Raw genomic sequence first — 27,434 nt, forward strand, 5'->3', positions numbered from 1 at the left:
TTCAATAAAAATAATAGGTATATTTTTTACTTGAACGGTCATTATACACACTACTTATTACTACAACTGTATTATTTCCACCAGGGGAGGCTCATCGTTTTTAAATTGATATATTTTGTAGTTAAGTGAACATGTTCGCATTTTGTAATGTATAAGTAAAACTTACTGTGTCTTAATTGCTTTTCGGACGTTCTTTATTGATCGAACAAATACTTCCGTGAGTTGTTGTTCTTCGTAACCAGCTTTGATTTATTTATCATATCTCATAGATTTTTTGGTATGTATATGAAAAGGCCAAAGTTGTATTTTGTGTGTACAATGTGAATGCACTCCAATCACGGAGTGTGTCTTATCGGTCGATCTGTTCCGATGAACTATCATGTTCATCGCGTAGTCTTACAAAAGTGAAACATCTGCATTACGATATTTATATTGTTACACAGCTGTTGGAATGTCCTATTGTTGTTTTTTTTTAGATATTCAGGTTGTATATTATCTAGTAATTTAAACGCTTTTGTATAGAAAGGCATATTTTGATTACTAATTGAAACTTCCAATTATAAAAGAAGGTGCACTTTTGAATTCTTGTTCTAAAATTTTGTTTTTCAAAGTCCAACTCTAAAGGCACTAGTATCTACTTCTTATCTGTCTTTCTGTTTTCGAAATTTTGATGCGCGTTATTACATTGAGCACTTTGTTTTACGAATGGAATAGGGTATAACGAATTACAATGAAAGTAACAAATACGTAAAGATAACACTTGGAAACAATAAGTACAAGTCTCGTAACAATCGAGGTTTAGATCATTTTTAAGTACAGAAATAAGATCATGATACAATAAAACAGGACAGAGTGACCACACTTTATTTCCAGCTCTAAATTTCGTTTTTCTGTTGATTTCGACGAAAATCGGATGAATTTTAATTTTTTTGGGGGCTTCGTGGCGGTTAGCGGCATCAGTCGTTTAGGTGTCTCGTAAGCCTTAGAGTGTGGGTTCGATTTCCGCTCTAGTCGGGGTTAGACTTTCGTCAAACGGAAACACTTGGAATTCTCAACTGGGCCACTGGGTATTATGTGTGTTGTCCGTTGGCTAATGTTAGTAAATGTTCTGTCTGTGCAGCCTCTGGCCGAAGACGGTGTAATTGTCTTTCTTTCTCTTTTTGAGCGTCAAAAATTGTCAGCCACCCGTGGCTTGTCTGTATTACACGAATTGTAAATAGATTTATTCGTAGAATTTCAGGCAGACCAGACCGAATTATAACACTTCTAGTGGAATTAGCTGGAGTTATTTCTGAAATATTCGCTTCTAATTTAAGTGCATCATTTGAATGTTTCCAATTCATATGATAGCCTTCGTTAAAACGAGAACCGGGTTCCATTTTCTCTCCATTCCAATTTAAGGTGAAACATCAAGAAATCTCATTGCATTTTTGCATATAAACTTAGAGGCACAAATCTGACAAACGAAGCCTCGGACCAAACCGCATTTGTTTTTCCTGACTCGCAAAAAGAGGCAGGTTTTCCAAATCGAGCGCATTAGTTTACGAATTTTCAAGATTGGTGCTCTTGAAAACGTGAGTAGGGGTCCAAGGCAGCCATATTTGTATTCTCTGATGTCCTATCCTCCCGAGGAGGATAGGTTTGTTTTCATACGGAAACGTTTCCCTATGAAAATATTAAACAAAAAATTGCTATCTTCTGTGACTGCTTGAGAGAGAAGGGTGATGAGCGCCAGATAGCCTTATACGGTCAGCCGTGAAATCATTAAAAGGGTCGCTTTTAGAAGGAACAAATTGTGGCACCGTGGCATTGTGTGCTTGACATAACTTCACTGCTGTAGCAATGTTAAGGTCCATTGTAAACACAGTAGCGCCTTTGTCTTAGTGCGGTGAGCATCAAAAAATAAGTTTGCTTCAATGTTCGATTACCGTATTACCCCGCTAATACGACACCGACTGTTGTCGAATAACCGGGGTAAACTTTTAATTCGACAAACTGGTCACCCTACACCATCATGCTCATAGAGATAAGTGACATTTCAACACACGAACACTAGCGCAAATTTTTCCTCACACAAAAGTGCACGCCGATTGAAAGGCTATTCAGATTGCATATGCAAATATTACCCAATCGAATTGGGTAAAACGGGTAAATAATGATAAAACTAACGTCCGGGGCAAGAGTGCAAATATTTTCCTCGCAGTTTCACAACTACATCTACTAAAAAGGCACGCATACATTTGAACGTGATTACCTCTATTGAATTTTGGCAATTCTATTTTTGTTTTTGTTTTGATTTCCGGGTTTGTTATGAAACATAATTGCAACATATATTGCGGTGGTGCAAATGAAAAGCTCGTTCTTTCTACGATTATTGCCATCCTCAGTTCATTCCGGTTGGTCTCCAGCCGGTTTGGGTGTAGAATAGCACCAACACAGAACTTCCGGAATTAGCGGCTGCAAGAGGAGCTGCTGCGGGTGGGTGTATAAGCGCGATATAAAACTGTTTTGCATTTACAGTGTACATCGTTGTGACATTCGAACACTTTTTAATTCGACATGTGTCGAATAAGCGGGGTACGAATTAAAAAGTGTCGTATTAAAACGTGTCGAACCAACGGGGTAAGACGGTACTTCATCAATTCTTTTCCACATTTGCCCGCTTCTTGAGATTTTTCTAGAAACTCCACAAGAGATTCAACAAGAGCGTAACTGTTCTCCAAGGACTTTTACAAAAACTCATCTAAAACTGCTAAAAAAAATCATCGAGTGATAATAAAAAAAATCCTCCAGAGATTCCACAAACGTTCTAGACAAATTCCAAAGGAAATGTGTGTGGTTCTCAGCAAGCAACGATTTATTTGGAGAATCTCGAGAAACTACTATTATTGTTGAATTATTTCTTTTTCAACATAATAATCCAAGCAGTGAACTTTCTATGTTTTTCATATTCTTCCAACATCGCAGGACATTGTGGACATATATGAGTAAACCCGTGCCGTAAAATGGCACGGATCTCGTTATTATTTTTTTAAGAACGAAAATCTCTCCTAAAATTCAACTAGGCTTTTTACAGAGATTGGATTTTTTTGGAAATCCAATAATTCTACAACTTTTCAGAAATTTTATATGTCATTTGTGTGGGAGTAGGATGAGTATATTGAAGCACCCCCGTTGAGTAAGTAATGGAGAGATTAATTTATGTATATTGGCAACACTGTATTTTCTGTTTCCGTTCATCATAACAAAACTGAGTTTGATACGAATAAACGTGTTTTCTGTTTTCTCTAAGTGTCGCGTTTGGTTCTCAAGTCTGAGTGGTTCTTTGTTCCTCCGGTCGCATTCTGCGTTATTTTGCTGTCCCGTTGGCCCAACCATTTTGACGCAAGAAATTTATAAAAGCTTGAATTTATTAACAGATTCTAACAAAAATTCATCCAGATATTCCACCTATTTGCCTTGGACGATGTCTTCATGGATTCCTTTAGGAGCCATTTACTACTCTCGGTTTTTTTTTTCAAAACTTCAACCCGGAATTCCAGCAGAATTTTTCACACTTAAACTGCTCGATTTCTCGGGATTTCTTCACAAACTTTGCAAGAAACACTATTTCGTCAAAACCAAATAGAAAAAGAGAAAATAGAACTGGATAAAAACAGAGTTGACCGTGTAGTATTGCAAGAAGTAGTTATTCTAACACTAAACAAGATACCGAATAAGTAGAATAGCACAACGCAGAAAAGCAACAACAATTATTTTCCAATTCTGGGTTTTTTCCCAAATGCATATACTGTATGTTCTTAACAGATAATATAAACTTTTATCTCGTAATCTAAATGCGGACAATATAAACGAACGGAATGAACTGTTGAAATACTGTTAGCAGTTATCTAATAAGTTGGTACACATATGTAGTCTAAAAAGACGTCTAAATATTTGAGTCACAATCGACGCACAATAGTGTGCATTATTATACAATTTCGTGGAGGCTGTTGTGGGAAGGCATCTCTAGAAGGTAAGTTGTGGTGCTGGTTGAGTTTAACTTATCTGCTCATCGAGCAACTTACAAATGAAGCACCCCGTCTTTCTGCGTGATTAAAGCATTCTCTTCAAGCGTCGCTGCACCGGTAAGATCTCGAATTTCGTCCTGATCATCTTGATCGTTCTCCTCCGATCCCGTCGTGTGGTGTGATTGGTGTGAACCGCCGGAAAGTTGACTATTGCGCGAGAATGAACCACGCCTCGGAGGGGCCAACGTTCTTTGGTTAGCAGGTTTCACCGTGATGATAAGGTTCGAACTGTTGGCAACCATCATGTCGGTGACCTGATCCAACGTTTTGCCATTCACTTCGATACCGTTCACCTCGAGAACTTCATCGTTCACAGCCAGCAAACCGGTGCTTTCCGCCAGCCCGCCGGGGACTAAGCGGGATATGAAGATGCCGGGTTGCTTTTCTAGTCCATTCGCCGTTACGCGTACTGATGTTCCATCGCTACAGTGAAAGAAGAAGTATGAATACTTTATGATTCATCTACACTAGAAGTCAACTCACCGAATGTAGAATCCAAGAGGCTTATCACTGCCATGCTTCAGCAGACGAACTCTTCTGCAAGTTTCCGGCACAATATCTACATCAATGATCGCGGACACCTAGAAATCATATTCAGTCAGCTTTAAATGAACATTAAACATTGCACTGCATCTTACTTGTCGAAAATCATGCGGATTCGAAATTGCTAAACTCTTCGATTTCACGGGGGTCTGACCGAGGATGCTGCTAATAAGGTTCCGTGGCCTTATGGTGCCATAGCCGGTCCTTTCCTCTATGCTGTCTCCTGTGTAAAGTGCAAATATGGGAGATTTATGTGAAAGGTTACCTTGGGCATGCATTTAAATGAAATTTTCGCTTCCTTCTGCAATAATTTTGTGGACTGATATAGTATAGCGAAAAAAAAACAAGTCACCTTGCGAAATAATAGATCGGGAACTTTTTTTTGCCTCTGAGAGCTTTACATGGTTTTCCACTGCAGTCAAAATCATTTTAACCATTACTTGTCCTATGTTTTTGCATACTTAATACTTACGAAGTGGAAACTAGCTATAGCGCATTTAGTTCACCACTGGACTATCGCACTAGTTTTCACGAGTGCGAAAACGCTAATAAAAGTGCGCGATTGCATCAAATCAACTCGGTGTCTTCAGAGCACTTCTAGATTGAGTTTGAATAAGGGCGAAAGTAACATGAGAGATTTCTCTTCATTGACCCTCTCTTCTTCAAATTAAAGTGACAAGATGCAAGTATGGTTAAACTTTTTGGTCATAAATCGCTAGGTTGCGATGCAATCTAGCGTCTAAGTGTAAAAAAGTTCGATTGAATTTGCATCTTTTCACTTTAAATTGCAGAAGAGAGAGTCGATGAAGAGAACTCTCTCATGTTACTTTCGCCCTTTTTTAAACTCAATCTAGACTTGTTCTCCATAGATTGAAGAAATAGTGCGCCGAAGACATCAACCTGATTTGATGCAATCGCACACTTTTATTTACGTTTTCGCACTTATAAAGTCGCAGTTCGCAGTCCAGTAGTGAACTAAATGCGGTATATTAACTGAACATTTCCATGTAAGGAATAATCACAGAGAAACAGACGTGACACTTAGAACCAATTATATTGAAAATCATCGTCACGAAATCGTAATCGCTCAATGCTAATTGCGTCGTGTTTGGACAAGCCACCACTACATGGCGGTAGTGAGCAAACGTCAAACAGGAGCAAAAACAATGCCAGCGCCGCGACTGGTCAATTGACCAACTACCGAATATTTAAACCAACCGTTAAAAAATAATCGATGAAAAGCGAGTAGAGTGACGTCTGTTTCTCTGTGGAATAATATTTTCAATGAGCCATTTTACGAGACGTTTCGGATCAGCTGATCGCTCATTTCATGAATGAAAATTTGACAGGAGGTTGCGCCCAAGCCCGTGAGTGTTAATATCAATATCAACACTGTTGTCGTTTCGTAAAATAGACTATAAAAAAAAAACACGCAAGTAAAAACACTCTTGGGTAATGTATGGGTATTACAAGGGGTATTATTATTATTATTTTATTATTAAAAACTGTTTGTTTATTATAAATATCACATTAAAAGATTCAAACAATTTAGTCATATTTATAAAGTAACGTAAACTGGGGTGTAGTTGATTACTCAATTACCCACGGATATCGACTTTCAAGGAAGTTACCATTCCATTTTAATGTTACGTCATTGCATTGCGAATGGTTAAAATATAAAAGTTGCTTCCTTGAAAGTCGATATCCGCGGGTAATCGATTGATCAGGTTCACCCCACTGATCAACTACACCCCAATTTACGGTAACTAGATAGTATTTTCCTAGTTCGAAGCGTTTCTTTATTTCTTCATTTGGAGCAGGGAAAAGCCCGTTTGAGTAGAACAGCATGTAGTCGTTTTTCAAATGGGTGTAAAACCTACTGGTCTTTTTGTTTGCGTTTGTCTCAATGTTAGGGGCTGTCCATAAACCACGTGGTCATGAGGGGGGGGGGGGTGGGGGCTTCGGCCAATGACCATTTTGTATGGACAAATAAAAATTTTTGTATGAACTAATGACCACGCGGGGGGGGGGGCGGTGGTTGAAAAGTCCCAAAAAAAGACCACGTGGTTTATGGACAGCCCCTTAGCTCAAGGTAAACCTAAGAAAGATACGTACACGTTCAATGCTTCCAGTGAGCTTTTCGCTCTTTGAAGGAAGCACGACACTAGACAACGGACTAGCATGCAACGCCCAGTGGCACAGCCGAAAACTTTTCCTGACAGCTGCGGCGGGAATCGAACCCGCGCTCCTCAGCACGATGCGACTAAGAGCTTGGTGACTCTAGCCACACGACCATGGAGCCACAGAATTGTTAATAATATGTTTGTTTTCGTAATGCTCAACAGAAATATGTGTTTTTGCTAGACAAGTAACTTTATGAAGAACACGAAAAATGTAAAAAAATATTAAAAAAACATTGTTCATATATATACGAAATGGTTGTGCTACTTTTCCCCGAATGTCGTTTTCCCGAACGCTGGTTCCCCGAATGCCGTTTCCCCGAATGGCACATTTCCCCGAAAGACCCATTTTATTTTATAGGCAGTTCCTCAAGTTCTATTGCTCCTCAAACCTGCTGAAACACTACTTAACCCTCGAGCAGTCGCGTTTTCGGCCACCCTACGCGACACCACGCGCACGCCGTGGACAACAAACGAGCTTTTTTCGTGGTGCGTGTACTCAGTATACAGCGCGATCGCTCCCGGGTTAATAAAGAATGGTGTTATGATTCCTTTCCATTGCTGCCCGTTTTTTCTAGAACCAAATTGACTTAAAGAATTGTCAATTTATGATCGGTCAACTAGTCGATTAAAATCATGGTCGATTAACTAGTCGGTTCACTTACTCGGTAAGTAGGCCTTGACCAGGTTAGACGGTTTTTCTACTTGTCATTTTTTTTCTTTTCCAGAGACGAAAATTTTCCGAGGATTTTGCGATTTGGCGGATTTACGTGGTGGATTTCTTTGCTGGAGAATTCAAGTTTCCGTTGCTTGGCTTGTTGTGTGACGTTTTGTTAGCTGTGTTTCGTTGTTCCTGTGAAGTTGCTGTTGGAGCCGGTTCCCGTTGTTGCTCAAGTTCACGTTTGTCGTTGTTGTTCAAGCTCCCGTTTCAAGTTGTTGTTTCCCGTTTCCAAGTTCCCGTTTCCCGTTCGACGTTTTTGGGTGGATTTGCGTGGTGAATTTCCTTTTAGGAAATTTTTCAAGAGTTGCTGTTCAATTTTTCGTTGCTGTTCCAATTCAAGACACTTGAGTATAATTTATCATTTATTTCCTTATTCAGTTCAATTTATAGTTTTCGTGAACCTTTTTACTTTTAAGTTTCCATAATGGAAACTGATGAGGGTGAAGGGGGTTCAAAAGAAAATGTTGAATTAGTTGAAACCTCATCATTGACCAAACCATTTCGCGTAAAGATTTATCCATCTAGTTTTTCTGGCCCGTTTGTAATATATTTTCGTAAAAAAGAGAAACCTATCAATGTTTTATTAATTTCTTCGGAGATTTATAAAAAATACAAAACTGTTAAGGAAATTAAGAAAGTTTCTTTAGATAAATTGCGGGTATTTTTTGGATCCCGAGAAGAAGCGAACGCTCTTCTGGAATCCAAACTTTTCATCAATTCTTATCGTGTGTACGCTCCATGCGAATCATGCGAGATAAATGGTATAATATACGATGAATCTTTGGACTGTCAGGATGTTGTTGCTCGTGGTGTAGGATTTTTCAAAAACAAATCCATTTCTTCTGTCCAGGTTTTGGATTGTGTCCGTTTGTCAAAATTAACTTTTGTTGGCAATAATACAAAATACACCCATTCAGATTGCATTAAAATAACTTTCTCCGGTTCTGTTCTTCCGGATTACGTAAAAATTGATGAAGTTATCTTCAGTGTGAGACTTTTTTATCCGAAGCTCATGCATTGCGATCGTTGCCTTTTATTTGGACATACTTCTAGTTTTTGCTCCAATAAACAAAAATGTTCCAAATGTGGAGAATTTCATTCGTCCTCTGATTGTGGTATTAAATCTGATTTGTGCATTTATTGTAAACAAAAGCCCAGTTCTTTGAAAGAATGTACCGTTTATATGGAAAATCAAACTAAATTCAATCAAAAAATTAGAAACAAAAACCTTTTATCATATGCTCAAGTTATTAAAAATACGGATGATGTTTCTGCTCCCAATGTTTTCGAAATCTTACCGGATGATGATGGTGCTGAATCAAATCAAAACTCAAACGGTTATGTTTATAAACCTCCAAACAAAAGGAAACGTACTTTTAATAAATCATCTAATAATTCAGTTCATATTTCAGAACCCCACCCAAGTAACCACAAGCATTATATCATAACATTATTTCAATCGTATTATAGTTTAGCTAATGCGAGATAACTTTTATTCTACACCTGTCAAGTAATGAAGCGTTTACTCTACATTATGAAAGCATTGAAGCATTATGGGATTTTGACAGTTCGGTATAGTTCTATAGGGACGTTGTTTAATGCTTCATTGCATTACAATGTTAAAAGCTTTATGGCAATCAATAATGCAAGGATTTATTACTTCATATATGCCTTTACTAATGCTTTCATCGTTGTAAACAGAAAAAAACCCTCAGTTCGAAAAAAAATCTGTAAAACATTTTTAGAAACACAACCATTCAGCAGAAAAAAAAAAACAAACCCAATTTTTCATAGATTGCTGCGTAGAACTTGGATTATCATGCTCAGATGTTGCTGTTTGAAAATTTATATTGTATATGGATTTTTAGGTTTCTGGTTGGGGCATGAAGACAATCAGATGCTGAGAGAACACAAATTATGTGGGGTTGAGATATTGGTTTCCTTATTCAACATAGTGACCCGATTTCATAAAAGAAATGGTAGAAGTGAGCACTAGCGTGGTTCAAACAATCGTTTTTGCTCCACACCGCTTATTCGATTCGTAACCAGATTCTATGCCTTCTCCCAAAATTTGAGCTCATTTGATTGACAATTGAGACTGCACAAGCCCTTCAAAGTTTGTATGGGAATTACTATGAAAAAACGATGTTTTTCATTCAATCCACCGTAGCATTGCCTCAACTGCCCTAGAGGATTAGTTGACCCTTTGTACTCCTGGGCTACTCTATCAGCTACAACTTTGCCGAAGACCACATTCAAAACGGACGCCTCTTTAATTAGTTATCGATTTTTATCCAACTGGACGAACTTTAACAGTGATCGTTCAGCTTCCCAGCAGGCAACATTGCTGCACATGGCGCCAAAGATAGCACACTGAAATCATGGCTACTATGTTTCACTGCAAAATGCAGTGATGCCCACCGAATAGTTTAACCATCATGAGTAAAGATTTCGATTCTGGATAAAAATCGGTTAATTAGTTAGTGAGGCATGCGATTTGAATGCAGTCTTCGGCAAAGTTGTAGCTGATAGAGTAACCTAGAAGTACCAAGGGTCAACTAACGCTTTAGGGCATTTGGGGAAATACTACGATCGATTGAATGAAAAACATCATTCTCCCATAGTAATTCCCATACAAAATTTGAAGAGCTTGTGCAGTCTCAATTTTCAATCAAATGAGCTCAAATTTTAGGAGAAGGCATAGAATCTGGTTACAAATCGAATAAGCGGTGTGGAGCAAAAACGATTTTTTGAACCACGCTAGTGAGCACGTATGAAAACAATAAGAACATAATTCAACACGGACTAATTTATATCTTTATATTATCTTCGTTTGTGGAATCAATCGGTTCTGTAATCGCTTGTTTCGAATGGATTTGGGAGAGTAAGATAACTGATGGCATTCAGACCCCAGCACAACTTTTAAGAGCTGCTGAAAACACAACTCAATAAAGCAGGAGCTGAGTATACGTTACTTTATGTTGCACATTTTTCCAGGTGCAAAATACATGGTAGTCGTAGCACATCGTTGGCGCGTCCGAGTTTCATCGCGGTTCAGTTTCAGCAGTCTAGGTTCAATTCCCGAAGTAGACCAGAAAACATCAGAGTGAGAGTATCGGAACAGGTATGAGAAGATAAAAATAGACACAAAAATGAAAAAATACTTTTTTTCTTTTGTTGACATGATGCCTTAAGTATGCATTCCATACTATTTTATTGCATTAGCTATATGGTACAAGCATTTTATATGCTTTAGCAATCGCCACAGTAAAGCTTGCCTTAAATCAACAATAGTAGCGCCACTTTCGGCTTTAAACCTACTTTAATGGTACCTATATGACAAAACAACTTTACATCGCATGTCATATAATACACTATAAAGCGAAAATAATGCTCTATATCCAGCGTCATGGTTACTTGGGCAACCATCTACTTCTTTTGACAAGCATTTTCCTCCTCTTAGTGCTTCTACTTCAACAAAAAATATCCCAGGATTTCAAAAGATTGATTCCGATGATACTCCAAACAATAATGATAAAAGTTCGGATGATACTAGTAGTAATCCAATTTTAAACATTTTGGAAGAGATTATTAATTGTTTGGGCTTAAGTGATTTTTGGAAAAAAATTATTAAATTGATTTTACCATTTTTGGCATCACTTTTAGATAAACTAAACACATTTGGTCCCCTCATTTCTTCTTTCTTCTCGTCCTAATGGCTTCAATAAAAAATGACGCGATAAACATTTTACAATGGAACTGTCGTAGCCAGTGCTGGGAATGGTAACAGTAGTTTGCTTGAATTTGATGATTGTAGCGATGTCTTTTCATATGCTGTAGTAATTTGTTTGGATCAATATAGTAGGCGTTCTAATAAATCGCTACAGTAGCAGCTACAGAGCGGGAGCTCCAAACTAGGCTCCAAATGAGTTTCATTGAAATTCGTTTGTCGTGCAAAGCAGATTCACTCGTTGTGGGCTCAATACTTGGGGCGTTTCGAAAGTTGGGTATTGGTGAGCCAATTAAAAAGCATTCGAATCTCAAAACTCGATGCCCAACTGACTTTGACGTCTGACTGCTGTCATCGATGATCCTAATTTTATGTACAGCAGGTTTGTGCAATTATGAGTGTGCTTCTGATCATTTGCATGTGTCTATAGGGCATTTGAATCAGTTGCAAGTAGTCCCAATAAACGAATATGCCAACTAGCGAATACGATTCGCTAATAAGAGCGCAGTCGTGATCTAACCACGAATTCCCACAGTACTGGAGTGTTTCTACCGTTCTTTAAGCGGTCACGTCCCCGATTTCTGTCAACGGATACCCTCTCGTCACCTTATCAAGACATTGCTCCTCCAGTTGTCTCGTTCCCAGTAACTTGACCGCTTCCTTCTGCGAAGACCAACACAAACCGTCATTATGGTCAGCACAGCAGAGCACCATTTGTACCGAAGTCTTGTCCCTGAATACCTCGATGTATGTGCAGTATGCACAAACTCCCATTAGAACAACTGTAGGGACCTACAGGAGCGAGCTACAGTAGCAACATACGGTTGCTAATGAATTTCAACAAACTAGGCTACGGTACCGGATGGTTTTGCAGTTGTATTCATGGGTAGCTGTGATTTGCGTAGTTTGGACTCCGCAGAACGATCTTCGCGAATTTTCCCAGCACTGGTCGTAGCATAATTCCGAAAATAGATCGATTGAAAGCATTACTTACTAATTATAACATAGATTTGTTTTGTTTGAATGAAACTTGGTTGGTGGCTTCAAAATTTTTTAGAATTCCGCACTTTAATATAATACGTAAAGATAGGGATCTATCATTTGGGGGGGGGGGGGGGGGTTTAATTGGTATTCGTGATAAAATTGAGTTCAAATATTTAGATTTGTCGGTGCAACCTGGAAATCAAATAGAATACATTGCAGTTTCCATCAAAACAGAAAATCATACATTTTCTATTATTTGTTTTTATATTCCTCCAAATTCAAGTTTTACTTTGTCACAAATTAAATATATTCTTAATGAAGTTCCCCCTCCTTTCTTCATATTAGGTGATTTCAATGCACACAATTTTGCTTGGGGCAGTGATAAAATTGATGGTAGGGGTTCTTTAATCATGGATTTGATTGATGATTTAAACTTAAATATTTTAAATGACGGTTCATTTACTAGGATTGCTGTTCCTCCTAATAAACATTCTTGCATAGATTTATCTCTTTGTTCAAATAATTTATCAATGTTATCCACTTGGAAAACTATTGCTGATCCAAATGGTAGTGATCATTTACCTATTTTAATATCTATTCATAATTCTCAAAATAAATCATCTTACAAAGCTGATGATCATGACTTATGCAAATATGTTGATTGGACAAAATTTTCAGATTTAATGTCAATGTTATTAATTAATAACGTTGATTTTGAATCTCCAATTGAAAATTACAATAATTTCTCAAAATTATTAATTAGTTGTTTACGTAAATCACAAATTAAGAAACATGTTCCACACACTGCTAAAAAAATACGCCCTTCTTTTTGGTGGGATGATGAGTGTTCAAAAGCATTGAAAAATAAATCTGACACTTTTAAAAGGTTTCGTAATTCGGGCTCTAGAAATGATTATTTTTTATATTGTAAAGCTGAAGCACAGTTCACTAGAATTACCAAATTCAAAAAAAGAAATTATTGGAAAAATTTTGTGGAAAATCTTGATAAAGAAACATCATTATCTACTTTGTGGTCTGTAGCGCGCAATTTAAGGAATTATGATTCTTCTTCTCCGGTTGTTTTGGAATATTCGGAAAATTGGATTGATCAATTTGCTTCAAAAATATGTCCAGACTTTGTAGCTCCTCCCATCAATTTCAAAAGTAAATCCCATAATTATTTTCCGGAACTTTGTAGTCCATTATCTTTAGCTGAAATTAATTTGGCTTTATCTCTTACAAAGAATACTGCTCCTGGAATTGATAATATAAAATTTATTGTTTTGAAAAATTTACCTGAAGAAGGGAAACTTCATTTACTTTCGATATATAATAGCTTCTTATTTCAAAATGTCATTCCTTCTGAATGGCGTTTTATTAAAGTAATTAGTTTACTTAAACCTGGAAGAGATCCTTCATTAGCTGATAGCAGAAGGCCTATCAGTTTGTTATCATGTTTGCGTAAACTTTTCGAACGAATGATTTTGAATCGGCTTGAACTGTGGGCTGAAGATAACAAAGTTTTTTTCTTCTTCACAATATGGATTTAGAAGAGGTTGTGGTACCCGTGATTGTGTTGCACTTTTAGCATCGCAAATTCAACTTGCATTCAATCAAAAGCAAGATGTTGTTTCTACTTTTTTGGATGTTTCTGGAGCCTATGATTCTGTCCTTATTGATTTGTTGTATAATAAAATGAATAATTTGAAAATTCCAAATTTAATTTCAAATTTCTTATGTAATTTATTCTCCTTCAAAATTATGCATTTTTTTTACAATGATTCCTTTAAAACCATTCGACATAGTTATTTTGGCCTTCCACAGGGATCGTGCTTGAGCCCATTTTTGTACAATTTATTCACTAGTGACATTGCTTCAATTATTCCTAATGGTTGTTGTTTGCTTCAATTTGCTGATGATAATGTAATTTCAGTTTGTGGAAAAAATAGAGAAATTATTAGACATTTTATGCAATTTGCTTTGGATAATTTAGATACATGGGCATATGAAAATGGTTTTTCATTTTCCGTCCAAAAAACTAAATTTATTATTTTTTCAAGAAAACATTCTTCCACAAGTATTAATTTGTATTTAAATGGTTTAGAAATTGAGCAAATTGATGAATATAAATACCTTGGAATATGGTTTGATAATAAATTAAATTGGAACACTCATATCATATACATCCAAAAAGTTTGTTCGAAGAGAATTAATTTTCTTCGAACAATAACAGGTACTTGGTGGGGCGCAAATCCTTCTGATTTAATAACGCTTTATAAGACAACTATCCGTTCAGTAATGGAATATGGTTGTTTTACTTTTGGTAGTGCTGTACAAACTTACTTTAGCAAACTTTCATTTTCATTTTCATTTTGCAGCAGTTGGTGGGGCAATAAGAGCGCAAGTCAATCCAATGCCGAAGATCAAGGAGGGGTAATGGCCGTAATAGTCCGTGCGGACCACATGAACACCATCGGAAGGGTAATGATATAGGTTGGGGAAAGGTATTGGACTAGACTTGAGACACAATAATGCAAATACGGTAGAAAGTATGAGATTGGTTTCTGTAGTAAGGTCCATGCTGTATGTTAGGTCCTTGTCAATTTGTCAGTTAGTTGCCTTAGATTCCCAAACTTAAGTAGCGTTACTGTTTTGCCCCATATCAAATATGTAGCCTCTACTCTATTGTGTTATATCAAGTAGTTATGTTCATTATGTCAGTAATTGCTGGTCATACTGTTTTTGCGTCATTTATTGCAGATTATTATTTAAGATGTCCAGACTAATTGGGGTAATTGATAACGTATTAGCTTCATAACTAATAAACATTTGCACCTAACAGAAATTGCTCCTAGATCCAGGCTAAATCTTCGAATTGTTCTGTCAGTACTACTAGTTTTTCTTGTGGAAAACACGTCATACTCCCTCACTTTTCATATAATACCAACATTTAAAAACGTAGAAATATTTTCCTTGTCATACATAAGTAATGTTGTCCAGCTTAGTCAAAGAAGTAGGTGTCGTGTCGAGACGCATTGACGTCAACAAAGCATCTTAAGTTATTGATCACGCGTTAGCTTCGGAACTATAAGCACAATTAAGTGTTGTAACTCGGGTCGGAAGTTAGTACGGACTTGACAATATCAATGCTATTCGGCTGCAAAAGCTCCACAAATTTGCAAAAAAAAAGAGAATTAGAGCTTTTGAAAAGAAGAAAACTACTTAAAAACTAGTTATTCATTCGTACGCGTAACTTTAGTTAAATTTTCATTTACACTGCGAAAAATAATTTTCCATCCACTTAGTTTCCTGATAAATTATTGTTTCCCGCCGTATGTTAGTTATTTACCTTTGCACGCTTAGAATTCAGGTTCCATGGAGAGTATTTTACATTTGTTTACTTACATATGTCGATGATACTTCCCCATAGACTGTGTTTGTTAGCTTCTGGTTGTCTTTCGAAGATCTTCCATATGTTAATCTGAAAAAGCTTGTGCTCATGCACCGTTCATGTTCCGCAAGGATTCGAACCATGCAAAATTTTATAGAGAAAAAACAAAGAAGGAAAAATGGATTAGTAATTATTATGTGTTTAGTGTTTATGTTTATGAATAATAGCAGTAACTGTTTTAGTATTAGTGTGTATGTGATCAAACAGGAAAAAAAAATCGCCACGAATATCAATCATAATTTAATGTATTTTTTAATAATATTTAATTTGCAAGAAAATAAAATATTTTGTATTTGCAGCATAGCTGGGCCTTTAAAAATTTCAACATTTGATTAGGAAGCCGAACTATCTGGGCAGTGGCAACCATCTCAGGCATTCCCCTGGCACAACCCAATCAACATCGAACCAACTGACCCAAATTCTTGTGCTCGGGTAGATAATGCAAGTATCTCATCGCGCAAAAGAAATACAGTCAACCAGTCCAACCGGTCGAGCAACAGCAGAAAAATGCCCAAAATAGAGGCCCCTCCCTAATGGTCTAACTACCCTATATCGACTAATTATTTCCTCAATGTGGTCCACGTCGTCTCGCAGTCATATAGCTATACTCTTTCTCAAACTTTATAACTAAATATTGAAACTAATACAGTAATGAAAATAATGTCTAGAGTTGAAATGAGGACAAATCTGTAATACAATTGATTTAGTATTTAAGTTTTTTAACATTTAATCGCTTTATTAAATTCAATTTTGACTGCGAGACGATGGAAGGTGATTCATACAAGAACGCTTATCGGATGGCACTTTATCCGATGAAGTCAATCAAAGTATGATTCCCCTTCCTTTGCTTAAATCCGCCACCCAAAGCACGCACCCAGTCGGCCATTGAGGAAGCCGTTGGCTATTGGATCGAATTATCCTGGGACATAAATGGTTTTGATGGTCACTCCGGTCGCACCCATTAATCTAATGTTGTTATATCAGAAAAAATAACAATAAAGTAATAAAGAAATATGGTTTAACAACACTAGCAACAAGTGAAACAAGAGGGCCTTCAGAAGACACTCTTCCCTAGACAATATTGATCCAAAGCCCAGGGCCTGATTACAAACTTACTTTAGCAAACTTGAAAAAATACAATATCGTTGTTTGCGGATCTGTTTAAAATTAATGAATTCAACTCACACGCAATCCATTGAAGTCCTTGCTGGTGTTATTCCTCTCAAAATTCGTTTTCAAGAATTAAACTGTAAATTTTTAGTAAATTGTTATGCAAATAATCACCAAATCATAAACATTTTGGAATCATTATTTCAAATTAATCCTTCAAGCAAAATCTTGGATTCTTTTGTTCATTGCTCAAATCTTAACATGTTGCGTCTACATTCAAATGATTTTTATGACTACAATTTAAATATCCACACATATGTGCCATTAATTGATTTGTCTTTATTCCATGAATTAAAACAAATACCGAAATTTGAGCATTCTAATTTTGCAAAATTTTTATTTGAGCGAAAATTTCATGGAATTAACCCGGGGCAATTTTATTTCACAAATGGCTCATTAATTGATAGTATCGCAGGTTTTGGAGTATACAATTATTTCTCAGCTCATTTTTATAAATTACAGTCTCCATGTTCTATTTTCATAGCAGAATTAACTGCTTTGTACTTTGCTTGTAGCATGATTAAAAATTGTCCTCCAAATTTGTATATTATATGTTCTGATAGTTTTAGTAGCCTTCATGCTTTAAATACCATCAATTTGAATTTCAAATCACATCACTAGGGACAATGGAAATTCGCGGCAAAATTTTCTAAATTTCGCGGACTACTATTGTGAATTTCGCGGCAATTTCGCGGTCTCATATGTTTGACCGTTTTGTTGAAAAAAACTCCAAATTTGCATGTCATATGAATGACTTACTTTGTTTTGTGAGGCGTAATCAAGAATTCCCCCAAAAAAGCAACAAATTTGATAAAAAGTATAACCAAGCATACTGTATAATATGTCATAAACTCGTAACTAACTTTACAGACTGTCTACAGTTAGCAGTCAATTTATGCTAAAATATTTATAATTGATCGAAATTTGCAGGGTAATTTTACAATTTTACCGAATTTCACGGCAATTCGCGTAATTTCTCAAATTTCGTGGCCATAGCCCAATTTCGCGGATTTCGCGGCTTCCGCGAAATCGCGAATTTCCATTGTCCCTACACATCACCTTATGTTGATGTTGAAAAAAGTTTTATTTGATTTACATTCAAAAGGATATATCATAAAATTTGTTTGGGTTCCTGCACATTGTAATATACATGGTAATGAACAAGCGGATTCATTAGCAAAATTAGGTGTTACCCGTGGTGTAATTTTCAATCGTGACATATTTCCTTCTGAATATTTTCCCGAAATAAAAAATCATTCCCTTAATAGTTGGCAATTGAATTGGAATTCTAATGACAAGGGACGATGGTGTCATTCCATATGTCCTAAAGTGAATCAGTGAAGTGAATCAGTGAAGTGAATCAAGTGAATTCCCTTGGTTTAAAAATTTATCTGGGAGTAGAAATTTCATCTGTACTTTTTCCAGATTGATGTCCAATCATTATATTTGCAATAGTCATTTATATCGCATCAACATTAACGATTCAAATTTATGTGAATGTGGTGTATCGTATGAAGACATTGATCATATTATTATCAATTGTTCTCGGTTTATTGCACCGAGAAAGATATTATTTGACAGTTTGGTCGCTACAGGTTTTTCTATTCCTGTATCTATACGGGATATTTTGGGCCTAAAGAATGATTTTTTGCTAAAACATTTATTTAAATTCCTTAATGCGATTTCTTATTTTGTATGATACTGTTCTTTTTGTTTTGGTATTTTTTTTTCAGCTGTGAAGATTCACTTCGGATGACCCTCCTTGCACATGATTCTCCCTTGGATTTCTGGATATATACTCGTTAAACGATTTGGCTTGTTGTCCTCCATCAAGATTTCGGCTCTGCTATGGTTCACTGCCGTGTGAGCCTTTAGTTTTAAGTTATTATTATAATGTTTTTTGAAAAGAAAAAAGAGGTTTTGTGTCTTTTTGAGAAAGATTTCGGAATTGAGGAAATCACTCAAAGGGGCTTTTCCCTCTTTTCAAATTTTGAGTTAAATAAATAATAATAATAATAATAACTAGTCGGTTAACATCCTAGGCCTAATGACCACGAACATTGTGTGGTAAGTGATCATTTCGAACAGATTGTACGACATTTCTCCGAAAACCTGTTCCCCAAATTGAGTTGTCCAAAAAATGTCTCACGAAACCTACTGCAAGCCTATCCATATACGTGAGAACAAAAGATGTTTACAAAGTTCTTACAGATAGATTAACACGGAAAATCTGAACACAAACCACTACCACACAGGAATTTGGATTGGTCAATGAAGTTTCCCCGAAAGTTTTTTCCCTGAATGTACCATTTCCCCGAAAAATGTTTCCCTGAATGTACCGTTTCCCCGAAAAGATTAGATGCATATGCCATTTAACTTTTACCCAAAGCACAACTAGGAGGATCCGGTCTTTAGGACGAAGTACGCTTAGCCAAAGTACGTCAAACTGAAGTACGTTAAGCCGAAAGGGCCTAATGGCAGTCTTCCTAATTTTCTTCATAAACTATGGTAAAATTTGTTTTCGAAGTCCTAGAAGATGTTTGAGTCCCTTGAGTTTATCTATACATTCCTCAAATCTAGAGCATTCTATGGATACTGGGATGTACTTCCATAATTTTACAATATTCTTTTCTCCTTTTCCCATTTCTCACATAGATGATTTCTTGATGTTGATGTTATACTGTTACTGAAGTACTGATGATTGATTGATCACTCTGCCAACATTCCATCTGAAAATTTAGCTTCTTTTGAAAACACGCAGTTGTTTTAGTTGTAATATTTCATAGCTTATTGACGGTAGTAATTTATTAAACCACTGACTGTCCCATGACAGATTTACCTTCTTTGAGAAATCGGCTATTCTTTTGAGTATTGGGTTATATGATCAAACTGGTTTTTTTTTCATGGCTTTCAATTCAACCGGACTGATGCCCGTCCGGCGTAATGATACTTTCGGCCTAATGAACTGCAACCTAACGTACTTCGGCCATACTTCTGCCAAAAGATCCAGCACTATCTTTTTGACTCGATTGATAACCTTTCATTTAACAAAATTTTCCTTCTTCCAAACATACGCTGTTCTTTCAAGTTAAGGCCGTACGGGACAACGTGTACTTTTTTCCTATCTTCCCTCTCTTTCTAATAATTTTCCTCGCAATTTTGAAGATGCAAATATCAATTTCCACTGCACTGACGTAGCTGAAATTTTAGTCGATTGTGCACTGCAAGTGAGCAAATGAACGATCAAATTTCTAGCCAATAATTCAACCACTGTCCCGTCCGGCCTTAAGCTGCTCAATTAATCATTAGTAATCTGACTGCTGTCATTTTTTTTTGTTTTTATGACCAACTGTTCTAGTATCTATAGGTGTTATAGTAGAAATCTTCATCAAAGATTCTCCCTTCTTTCATCATATACTGTTCTTTCAAAATATTGTCGGCAGTCTATCTACTAATATGTTTTGTAGAAATGTCAATTCCAAATGCTACTTCGGTGTTGATTGATCCATTGATTTACAAAAAATCTGAAGAGTGCATAGCTTCAAATCTATTTGTCAAACAAATTGAGTTTCATTGACTTTTTGTTTTAAAGCCTGTTAATACACATTAAGATTATGCTCATAGACTTCCTTCGCAAGCAAGAATACTTAAAGATTTAATGATTAAGTTATCTGGATCATGTGTTTTACAATGACAATAAACTTTGGCAGATTACTACCACAATCTCGATGATTGGTTTTAAAGCTATTATGCGTTTAAAGGGTGTTTTCATGGATTGAATATTCTAAAATAAATAGAAAGAATAACCTATGAATAAAAGAAGGGAAAATTGTGATGAGCGTGTTCTTAGTTGAGTGCCATAAACGCCTCACATTTTGAGAAATTGCACCCAAAGTATTCAAATTTCTAGCATGAACTACTTGTTTCATAATTTAGAAGTTTTTTTCAAATAAAACATGTTAAAAACGAATGTTGAATGAATGAAAGTTCAAATCTAAGACTCATTTATACTTTTTTTTCAGGTTGAATGTAATAAGCCAATGTTTTGACAATATCATGCATTTTTGTATGAACATCTGCTTTAAAATAAACAGAGTTCAAACATTCCGACTCTTCTTGCAATTATTTTGCTTGGCAGTCTTCTAATTCATTTAGTAATGCTAGTATTATACATTTATACTTCAGAGGCATTAGGATACGACTTTTTTACTACACAGATCTATTAATTTTAGCTTTTATCGCTTTATCTACTAATAATAATTCGCAATTTGTTGCTACATACACATATGTATACGAGTAATCATTTAACCGATGGAATAATCCAACATCTACAGGGGATAGACAAAATGATCGGGACAGGCAAAATTTTCACTTTTCAAAAAATGTTCAACTAGCAGGGTTGTTACAACAGCGCGGATTTCGCGAATTTCGCGGATTTCGCGGATTTGGCGCGGATTTACCCATGGAATTTGGCCCTCGCGCGGATTTGGCGCGGAATTGATTTTTGTAGTGTGTATGTATAGCGATATAATTGAAAGATTATCGACACTTGATAATAAAATTATGATATGTGTTTGTTTAAATGGCCAGGTTTGGATATAGTAGTAGGTAGTCGATATACCGTGACCGGCCCTAATTCTGCGCAGTCCCTAATTCGGCGCACTTTCTCGAATATACCACAAAATCACGGACGCTAGTTCAATATTAGCTTCAAATATATTTTTTGAATATTGCTTCAATAGTAATGAAAAAGTTTGTGAAGAAAAAAATTTCAAACCAACGATCATTATTTTGTAAAAAAAATAAAATGATGTTTTAGAGGCGAACCAACTGTGAAGTTGAAAACCTCTTTAATAAAGATAATAATAATAATAATAATAAAATGATGTTGCAAGTACTATAAATTTCCTGAAATCTGTGTCCGTTAGCGAAACTGCTAAAAAGTTACTTCATGAGCTGAAGCATTTTGCGACTTAAATAATGAAGAGAATGTCTGCTTTTCCATGCGCATCCTGCACTGCTGTCTTCGAGGAATCAGAATCGGCAAAAAACAATTGAGTTTTCTTCTTATTTTTTTAAATCTTCTTGTTCTTCTTAGGTGCGCAGAATTAGGAACCAGTAATAAATGGTGGTCCTAATTCTGCGCAGACATTTCAACACTAAGTTTGGAACATATAATTAATAAACAAACATCATATAAATGCCACCATAGTTATAACTAGGATATTCTATGTTTCTAGCAATCCGGTGAATGTAATTACGGCTCAACAAGTTGGTTTATGAGCTTTGAAGGCTAATTTACGATTTTTGAATTTTTGATCTGATAGTTCGACCGGACTAACCACTTGTTTTAAACATTTGCTATCAACCTCGGGGGAAATTTTATGGATTCATGCAAGCATTCGTCAAATGCGATATATGATGTGAGTTTACATGGAATTTTGCAAAGCTCATGATCATGCTCAATTTTCTTAAACAGTGGAAACCCTGGAGTTAGACAAGAAAGAAGTCTCAGTTTGCAAACAAAGATTGTGCCACCTTGTCATGGCGAAAAAGTTTATATTGCCTGACAGTAAATTTTACTAAAATGTGCGTATGCGAATAAGTAAAAAGCTTTACGTAGTAGTATTCGATAATGCTACAAAATCCTTTTGTGTATTATGATTAAAATTCCCTTTGCTTAGTAATCAAAGTAGGTAGTATCAATGTTGAGGACATGCAAAGTTCCAATATGGTCGTAATGTCGTATAAAAGTTGAAAATGTAGAATTCAATTGAATTTAATCTATGAATCATGTTCTCATTACAATATGTTATCTTTTTAGAGTTTTTCCCATGTGCGCAGAATTAGGAACATTAGTGCGCAGAATAAGGAACATTCCAAAAAAGGGTGCGCAGAATTAGGAACAGAGACACATTTTAGAATTTTCATGATTTTACATATAAATTGAGTGTTTTGTATAAGAATTATATTTTTCTCTCATTTACAAAGCTAATAACTATGTGCAGTCAAAAATTCAGCGAAATCGGTTCGATTTGGAATTTGTTACAGCTGATTGAAATTGAAAAAGTCTTAGATGCGCAGAATATGGGTCCTCCACGGTATTTCAAAAATATGTTAAACTAGCTGTCTCCGGCAAACTTTGCGTTTTTCAACGTTTCAAGTCCAAGTCACAAAGCCGACGAATCGGACGTTTCGTTCACGAATTATGCGTGGTCCTACCTATGCCATTGCATTTATATATACAGTATCTTACAGCACAATACGACCACCTGTCATTTTTTATACAAAATGGCCAAGTTTGACGATATGGTACTCGGTTTTTAGTGAGCCGATTTGGCTGAAATTTTGGCAACCAACATGGATTTATGGGGAATTTGAATTGTATTGAATTGATTGAGTACTGTTCACTACTTCCAAAGTTACAGATATACGAAACGACAAAACAATAGGACCACTTTCAGGTTGCCTTTACCAAAGGATATATGTATCAGAGTATCTGATGTTCGATGATTGATATACTATTCTATAATTAAGGATGCCATTTAAACTTGGAGACATTTTTATTGAACTGACCACAAATAATTATCATAAAAGTCTGGAGTTAGTGTTTTGTCGCACCGTCTGTAACTTTAAAGTAGTGAACAGAACAGAACTCAATCAATTCAATACAATTCAAATTTCCCGTAAATTAATGTCGGTTACCAAAATTTCAGTCAAATCGGCTCACTAAAAACCGAGTACCATTACCATATCGTCAAACTTGGGCATTTTGTATGACCGATGGTCTTATTGTTTAGTCCGAACAAAAAAAAAACACAAAGCAAGCGGAACTTTTAGACTGGTTTCTGTTTTCTCGTTTTTCTTTGGGCGGATTTTGGAGCGGACGAATGTGCTTGAGAAGGCGCTATGTGCTAGTGAAGAATTTAGAGCAAGTTTTCATTTTGGTTTACAACATTTTTTTACGATTTTCATCACTTCTTCAAAATATTTCTCTGAAGAAGTTGTGCAACAATTCCTTCAATATTTCCATTACGGGTATGTTATGTATTTGAATTCAACTGTCAAAGAACACAAGTTTCTAAAAAAAAAAAATATTTGTTCCCAGGAATTCCATTCATCAGAAGCCGAAAGACTTGTTCCGAAAAAATCTGCCCGAATTACCGGTACAATTTTAAAAGTCACCTGCTATATATTTTTAGAAGAGATTTCTAGATAAATACCTAGTTTATTTCAGGAAAAATCAGTTGAGGGGAATCCTAGAGAAAACTTTTGAAAAAGGCATATAAATCATTGCAAGAATTGTTACTGAAAACTTTAGCGAAAATTTCTGGGGAATCTCTGCAGACATTCCTGGATATATTACTGCAGGAATTGTTAAAGAAACTCCTAATAAATCCAGGAAAACCCTGTAAGAGTTTCAGTGGACTCCAGCAAGTAAACTTTTCAAATTTTCAACATTGTCCTTCTAGGATTTTCCCAGTGATTACTCATTGTAGGGGTTGTTTTCCAGGTATTCTCCTAAGAAAATTCCTCACTGAAGATTCATTCAAGAATTGCATAGGCATTACTAAAAAAAATCGAAGTGTTCTTATAAGAATTCTTTATGAGGATACTCTCAAATTCAAATTCTCTAATTGGTTTTAAAAATTCTTCTAAAAAATTTGTATTCGAGTACTGTCTCCAAAATTATTCAGAAATACTTGAAGAAGGTCTCCACGTTCTGTTTATTTCAAAGTTTTTTTTTTACAGAAGTATATTTATTTATTTCAGTTCCCTTTTAAATTTCTCCAGTTTTTTTTTATATTTTTCCCATTTAATCCAGTACCTAGTTCTGGGCATGTTTTTCCTGAGATTTTATCTAACGAATTCTTATCAAAAATTGGTTAAAATATTTTTAAGGGATGTTTTTAGCAAAAAAAAAAATCGGAAGTTTTGCAGAAATGTCTTCAATTTCAAGCAAAAAGCTTACAATAGTCGAGATGAGTTGCGTTGATTTACAAATCAAAAGTTCATTCTTCATCAAGCACTCATACAGTCCATTCCAGTTTAATGGATTTCTTCAATAACGTAAAGTAAAAAAAACACAAATTTATCTTCACACTCTCGCGGATTTGGCGCGAATTTGATTCCAGAATCGCGCGGATTTGGCGCGGATTCAAATTTGGCTCGCGCGGATTTGGCGCGGATTTTTTTCCACCCTTCTCGTAACAACCCTGAACTAGCTGTAACTTTTCGAAAAGTGTATCGAATATTCTCAAATTTTTACTGTAAGTTCATCAACTAGTTGTGTATCAGTGGTTCAAATTTAGAAAAGATCGGGCCATTCTCCACGAAGTTATAAAGATTCTTGAAAAAGGTAAAATTATCCGATAGCCAACTTTGAGCTGGTGTATCTCCGGATTCTATGAACCGATTGCAATGAAATTTTGTCCATTCATGACTTATATAATAAACTCTGGAAAACATTTAACGTAACTTGACATTTTTAACAAGAGAAAAAGTTATAGCGATTTTATTTTTTTACGATTTTTAATAAATTGGTCTATTTTTAATATGCATTCCATTACTTTTTCAATTTAATGACGGCTATGTAGTTACTTTCCTTCAAAACACATGTATATATAAGTCAATCAGAGGGAAATTAATGAACTATAATTTGCATCTTGAATTTTGAAACGATGTTGATATTTTGGATAATTTAGTGTTTTATTAGAAAGATAATCTAATCGTTATAATTTTCTTCCGTGTAAAGAATATTAAGTTAAGTCAATGGTTTTTCGTTGCTCATTGTATAAGTCATAAATGGTCAAAATTTCATTGCATTCGGTTCATTGAATCCGGAGATATAACAGCTCAAAGTTGGCCATCGGATAATTTTACCTTTTACAAGAATCTTTATAACTTCGTGAAGAATGGTCCGATCTCTTCCAAACTTGAACCACTGATACACAACTAGTTGATGAACTTACAGTAAAAATTTGAGAACATTTGATGCACTTTTCGAAAAGTTACAGCTAGTCGAACATTTTTTGAATAGTAAAAATTTTGCCTGTCCCGATCATTTTGTCTATCCCCTGTATCAGCCATCAGAGGCGCGTTGACCAAATACGATCAAACAAAGAACGGTTTGTCTGGTTGCCGAGTAAGTACGATTCCCAGCATAATCCCATTTGAACATTGCCGTTCCTATCGACATCGACGACGAGCAGTAAAGAAGCGGGGGTGATTCACTGTTTGAATATGCAAGCAGGCACGATTGTCACACTGACTCTGTGTGAGTCTATCGCATTGCAATCATAATAGCCTGACTATAATTATTATCGTTCTCGCTGTGCAGTGTTTGATTGAGGACAAAATAATCGTCGATTGCTAGATAGACAACAAAACTTACCTTTCCGCTGAATGATAACGCGAAGCAGCGGCCGCGCAGTGGTTAACGCTCGTCCAAAGTTGTCGTCATTGTTGATGGGCAGCAAATCATTATCTCGCGGATCAATGTAGGACACCAGCAGCTGGGAACGGTCCAGTTTGTGCAATCTCTCGATCAGCAACTGGAATGCTTCGAAATTGTGCTGCTCGGACCGTTTCAGTGACCACCGTCGAAATTCGGCATCAAACTGTGGCAGGAAACAGAACAGAACAGAACAATACCAATCTAAATTAGTCACCGAAGGCAACGAAATCACCGTGATTCTTTTGTCTATACCTTGGACTTTATCTCGATGTGATCACTTTCGAGCTTACAACTCGCAATTTTATTCTTCGACATTGTTGTTCAATACATCGACAGATATCCAGCCGCGGTCAAAGTGGAACGGAAGAGGCGATGCACCAAGCGCACACTGCACTTTTCACTCAACTTCCCAATTTTCTTTTTTTCGACTCGTGCACAATATTTCCCACACCTTGTTCAGTCGCTATTATTTCCCGCTGAACACTTTTCTCTTCCTATATTGCTCACTGATATCACTCTGCGAGGCTGTTAAGATATTCCGCGATCCGCGGCGATGGAGAAGTTATGAAAGGAGCGGAACGGCGACGACGACAGCCAAGAGAAACTACCTTTCGTCGGAAAATTTTCTTCCTATCCGATATTGCGATTTGGCATGGCTGGATTTAGAATGTAAAAAGCAACAATTTGGATGACACGATAAGAACTTCTCCACCGCATGCACTTTTTCCGGATTGCAAAGACTTATGTTGCGCAAAAATAAGATCAAATAAACGAAATGTATTAAGTACTTTTTGATAAAATCTAAAAAATAGACGTTTCACTACGGGCGACGGACACTCAACTTGTGAAGGTTTCGATTTCAAGTTATGACGTTACGAACGAAAGAAGGAAGAGGGAAAAAAGAATGCAATTTTTGACATATCTGTCAAAAATGAGTGCCTTAAGTAGGCACTCATTTATAAACCGGTTGTGTACCGGTGGCACGACAAAAAGTTTCCCATGAAGAAACATGTAAAACTACTTATTTCTGAAAATATTATTATGGCGCCAGCACCAAACCGAATAGCGACGTTTTGACTAGCGACACTTTTCGACTAGCGACACTTTTTTTCAGTACCGGGTGGGGTG

The 27,434-nt window shown here is 36.2% G+C and overlaps 1 protein-coding gene across 1 annotated transcript; it reads right to left on the minus strand.

Moving 5' to 3' along the window:
* LOC109399358 (partitioning defective 6 homolog beta) lies at positions 1 to 27,164 on the minus strand. Its single transcript, XM_029872242.2, has 5 exons — positions 26,559 to 27,164; positions 26,244 to 26,469; positions 4,709 to 4,836; positions 4,554 to 4,651; positions 1 to 4,493 (listed from the first exon to the last, which is right to left on the minus strand). Exons 1-5 carry the CDS (start codon positions 26,619 to 26,621, stop codon positions 4,064 to 4,066), a joined length of 945 nt encoding a protein of 314 aa, XP_029728102.2. The 5' UTR covers positions 26,622 to 27,164; the 3' UTR covers positions 1 to 4,063.
* Positions 27,165 to 27,434: the final 270 nt, after the last annotated feature.

The sequence above is a fragment of the Aedes albopictus genome, chromosome 3, assembly GCF_035046485.1.
Source record: "Aedes albopictus strain Foshan chromosome 3, AalbF5, whole genome shotgun sequence".
In the NCBI taxonomy this organism is placed as follows: Eukaryota; Metazoa; Arthropoda; class Insecta; order Diptera; family Culicidae; genus Aedes; species Aedes albopictus.